General features: G+C 51.6%; 1 protein-coding gene across 1 annotated transcript; it reads right to left on the reverse strand.

Moving 5' to 3' along the window:
* Positions 1-764: 764 nt before the first annotated feature.
* Foxi1 (forkhead box I1) lies at positions 765-4,419 on the reverse strand. Its single transcript, XM_021178388.1, has 2 exons — positions 3,804-4,419; positions 765-2,495 (listed from the first exon to the last, which is right to left on the reverse strand). Exons 1-2 carry the CDS (start codon positions 4,357-4,359, stop codon positions 1,933-1,935), a joined length of 1,119 nt encoding a protein of 372 aa, XP_021034047.1. The 5' UTR covers positions 4,360-4,419; the 3' UTR covers positions 765-1,932.
* Between the last annotated feature and the right edge of the window lie 495 nt (positions 4,420-4,914).

Here is a 4,914-nt window from a genome sequence, read left to right on the forward strand (position 1 = left end):
TCTTGTACCAAGTTTTGGGCTCTTTGTTAACAGCTGTGAAATAGGACTTCATCAATGCTCTTATGCTGCCATTCGAGTCCTGGATCTGTGGCCCCCACAGAAGCAAAGACTCCGTGTTCTCACCCATAATGTGGAAATCAGGGGACAACAAGTATATAGATATTACTGTGGGTCACCATCTCCCTTCTGTCACTTCAGAGAAAGAGTACACCCAGTTGCCCCCTGGCTTGACCCCTCTCCCTTCTCCACCAGAAAAGAAACCCCCAAGTAGAAGACCTCCAGCTTCGATTCACACGTCAGTATGCATGCACAGTGCAAACAGATCTGCTGCTAATAGCATAGGCCATGGCTGAGGCTATACCACTGTGTGACGAGTGCAAAACTCAGGGAACCCATGCGTGCTTCAGGCATGCCACAGCACCACTCTGACTCTTGTTTTCTCATTGTCTAACTGGTCTACTGGCAGTCCTTCACAGGGGAGTTACATGTTCATAGCACAATCATGGGGTGTGCATGAGCTGTGAAGCTGGGATATGCCACCACAGGTCAGTTCCTTCTGTGTACATACCTACCCCATACTTCATAGCCTTGTCCTTACACTGGGAGCCTTTGTCTAGCTCCCCAGCAATGTAGGCTCGGGCCAGTCTTGATACCCATTTTTCTCTGCTTCCTGTCCCAAGCACCTTCAGGCTTAAGCTTCAACCAGGCAACCCAGAGACAAGACAACTCACAAGGAAGTGCCACACACTTCTAAAACAGCTTTCTTTCTTTTCTTTTTTTAATTAAAAAGAAAATAAGGAAACCAAACATCGCTTCTCGGGGTGGGGGTGTGCTGTGATAAGACATCACAGCCAAATGAAGTAACTCACAAAAGAGGAGCGAGCAGTGCCAGAGGCTGTGCTCACAGCTGCTCTGTTCCCCCCACCCCCAGGGCAGGCAGAGGACCCCTCCCTCCCAGCCATTGTTCTCTCAGACAAGTATCCACCTCTCCAGGGCTATAAAAAAAGGACATGCTTATTCTGCTCATTTGACCTTGTTTCTCTTGGAAGGCTGAGCCACATCTTCTTCACTGATCCATGACAGATACATACAGGAAGCTGGTGTTTATGAGATTTTGTGGGTGGGCAGTACTTGGGTGAGGGTTAGGGGTACATACCACTTGTCTCACTGACCTCTGGCTCTGCTCAAGATCTGTGGAAGGCTAGTGAAGTGTTACCCTGTATTGCACCTACTAGAGACATGGTTCTACAGGGATACTTGGGCTGGACTCCTCCTCCTCAGTGGTAGGTAACAATGCCTGTGAGTAAGCTGGGGTAAGAAGAAAAGGCAGGTGGGGGAGACGTCATGGTGGCCAAATGGGCGTTGAATTCTGAGAGCATCACTAGAAGCCAGTGGGGAGTGTGCGTGCATTTGCCGTAACCAGCTTTATGCTGACTTCTCATCCAGTCCATCCATCCCTGGTTCCCTTTATCCAGCCATCAAGGATCACCCAGCCTCTGCTTTAATGCCTTTCTCTGTCATTTTCATGACCCTGGAAAACCTGACAACTTTCTTGGGCCTTTGCTTTATGATCTGTCAATTGGAGAGATTCATGCGAACCTCAAAGGATGATGGTGCACAGTAGGACTATGTCATTAAAAAGCCCCAAACAGGAACCAGCACCATAGTCAGTGCTCAACAAATGGCCACATCGTTAATGGCAAGCTGATCCTAATATGCCCACTGTAGTTATCAAATCTATGTAGAGTCACGTGTGATAGACAGCCAGAAGGCTTGAATGCTGTTTAGAAAGAGCACAGATTCTTCCAAGCTTCCTGTGGTGCTATCTGGGAAGGGCAAACGTCTCAAATCTTGGGGTAGTTGAGGGTCTGGTCTGAAGGACCGCCATGCTTTTCCCCCAGACAGCTCTATGGAACAGAAGTTGTTCTATCTCTAGACTTCAGTGCCTTCCCTGGGGAATAGGATACTGTTAGTGTTAATGCTGTTGTAGAAATGTGGACTGAACTGGTTGAAGACAGAGCCTCCATAGCCCAGAGCATTGGTGGCTACTGGGTTGGCCCATTCACCCCCATTCCCATGGCTACTGAGGTTGGTAAGGGGGGTGTAGGAGTTGAAATTCAGTGAGTTCTGCCCCATCTTGTCAATAGGCTCTGAGCTCAGTCCTGGTGTGGTCACTGAGCGGCTAATAGGATTTGTCCCACTCACATATGCTGTCATGGTGGAGAGGAAGTTGTTGAGACACGGGGTGCCCGAGGGGGCAGGGGAGGACCGCTTCTCTGGGGAGCTGGTGGTAGTGTCTGGCGAGGCGGTATCTAAGACCTCCTGAGGCTCTGTGGGCTTGGGGCTGCTGGCCAGGAGATTGTTCTCTGTTTTCTCTGAAGCCAATGAGCTGGTGCTGGAGGATGAATCTGATTTTCTCTTTCTCTTCCTGCGAAAGTTTCCGTTGTCAAACATCTTCTCACAGTTAGGGTCCAGAGTCCAGTAATTCCCTTTGCCTGGGACAGAAGTGAGAGAACTTAGGAATACAGAGACGGACACAAGGCCTCCTTCTATCTGTCTGTAATGCTGTCAACACACACACACACACACACACACACATGAGGCTCTGAGGAATTTAGAGGATAGAGTGCTGGGGTGCAGGGATCCAGGGTGGGTGGGGTGTTGTCAGAGCTTCTATTACTAAGGTTTAGGAAACCCCAGAAAGCAGTTCTGGATTCCCAAGACTTGACGGTCAATTTGAGCTCTGTCTTTGTTCCTCAATGACTAAGGACTTTGGCTAAATCTGTTTCCCGATCTGAAAACTATCCTTGCTTCCCCAAGGCTCACTGAGGAAATACAGGGCAGACACAGTAAGTGTCCAAGGGCCGTACAACTGAAGTGCCACCAGAATGGAAGCCCCAGCTCTTCCCTGCTACTTCTGAGCTGGAAAGTGGTTGAAGATTTGCACAAGGCAGTCTCCTTTCTGAGGGACAAACAGATCTGACCAGAGCTGACTTCAGAGTGGGCAGTGGAAAGGTTCCAATCCTGGCATCCCATGTGAGAACAACACTAGCCTTCGGGTCTGGAAACTGGATGTCGGAATGCTTCAGACTCCTCTCTGCAATGTCTCCGGCTCACCTTTTAGAAGGGATGCTCCAGTCTTAGTGTAGGAGCTGCATTTAGGCTGAACATGATCACTGCCATTCTGGTCTACGCCATTTGAGCTGAATCCGATCACTGCCATTCCGGTCTATGCCACTTTGGAGAGGCAGCTTTACCCACAAATGCTATTTTTCTCATCTGTGCAATGGGTTCACTAAAAAACACTCTATAGAGAGCTGCCAGCATTAAAAGAGTTCCAAACGGAGGGAAAGGTCAGAGCTGTGCCATGGAGCCATCAGCGGTGCCCAGCCAAGGCCAGGTCCTCTCTACTACAGGTGTGGCTGTGACAGACTCTGGCTTGGCTTGGTCTAGTCCTACCCAGGACTTGTCATGTGCTGGGCACTGAGATTCATGTGAATCATGGCTGCAGGATACTGAGCGTTGGCTCACATCAAAGACTGACGAACTCCCCTCCCTGTTATTTTTCCGACGAGGAAACTGAGGCACAGCAAATGTAAACTCCTGGAGACACAGAAGCCTGAATCTGTTCCCGGGGCTCACATTCTCCTCTACTGTGGATTCCCTTCAGCTCTGTCTCCTAGCAGCTCCAGTCAGAACTTTTTAGAACAGAGTTCGGAGCAAAAATAAAATGAGCCCTCAGGGATGCCTGCAGCCTTTCAAGGGGTGGTCTCCTATTCCATACGCACTGCTGCTTGTCTTACCTGGGTCGTCCTCATCTCGGGGCACCTTCTTGAAGCAGTCGTTGAGTGACAGGTTGTGGCGGATGGAGTTCTGCCAGCCAGCCTTGCTCTTGTTGTAAAAGGGGAAGTTGTCGGCCACGTACTGGTAGATCTGGCTCAGCGTGAGACGCTGATCGGGCGCACCGTGGATTGCCATGGCAATGAGGGCTGAATAGGAATATGGTGGGCGCACCAGCTTCATGAGCTCTTCCTGAGAGGGGATGGGCAGCCAGCCCAGGTCGCTGGGCAGTAGCTGCCTCTGCATGCCATAGGCCTGGGGTAGAAAGGGGCTGGCGTTAGTGCCAGGCAGATAGGGTGGTGGGGTCATGGCCGGCCCATTGAGCCAGAGGTAGGGGTTGGGGGTGGCCCCGTACTCGCCACCACCTTCGAAGGAGGTGGGGCGCTGAGGACTGGGCATGCCTTGAGGGTGAAAGAAGTTCTCATAGTAAAGATTCATCTCTGGGGGCTCCTGGCCGATGCTGGGGAACTGGGGGCTGCACCGAGGTGGCGAAGGAGCTGGGAGGTCGAAGGAGCTCATGCTGGAGCTGGCTTCGGGTAGCCACCTGCCGCACCTGTGCTCTCTGGAGCTGCCCCTGACAGGTGCTCAGCAGGTCCTGGCCTCCTGTGACTTATACCCCCAGGGCTTGGCTGGGTGGCCCCACCCAGGGGCGGCCACCTGCCAGCAGCTCCGGACCAGGGCCCGCCTCCCTCTTGCCTTAGCTGCCTGTGGCCTTAGTTCCCACTAATGACATGCTAAAGGAGACTTATTGGAACAGGTACCCCAAGTGACAAGAGCGCCCTTCCATCCTCCCCCTGTTTCCTTTCCCATTGTTCCAGAGTACCTATCTCTTTCCCTTGCACTTTCCCTCCCTCCTCACGTTCCCTGCCTTTCTCCCTCCTTCCCATCTTCTCCACAGCCTATTCTGTGTTGCTTTCTTTGTTTCTCACATTTTCTTTCCCTTCTCTTTGCCTGCTTCATTCTGTCTCTCACTCTTGTTTCTTGCTCTTGAGCCCTTGTTTTCCCTTCCATGCCTGCCCCTCATTCTCTGATGAAACCCCACCTACCCCACCCCACCCACCTCACCCACCCCAC

This window comes from Mus caroli, chromosome 11 (assembly GCF_900094665.2).
Source record: "Mus caroli chromosome 11, CAROLI_EIJ_v1.1, whole genome shotgun sequence".
NCBI classification, from domain to species: Eukaryota; Metazoa; Chordata; class Mammalia; order Rodentia; family Muridae; genus Mus; species Mus caroli.

What these genes read in the sequence shown, in the direction of transcription:
- Foxi1 (XM_021178388.1), bottom strand. Translation starts at nt 4,359, where the DNA reads ATGAGCTCCTTCGACCTCCCAGCTCCTTCGCCACCTCGGTGCAGCCCC. An exon ending in CCGAGATGAGGACGACCCAG is followed by an intron (nt 2,496 to 3,803) that starts GTAAGACAAGCA and finishes CTTCTGTCCCAG; the next exon opens with GCAAAGGGAATTACTGGACT.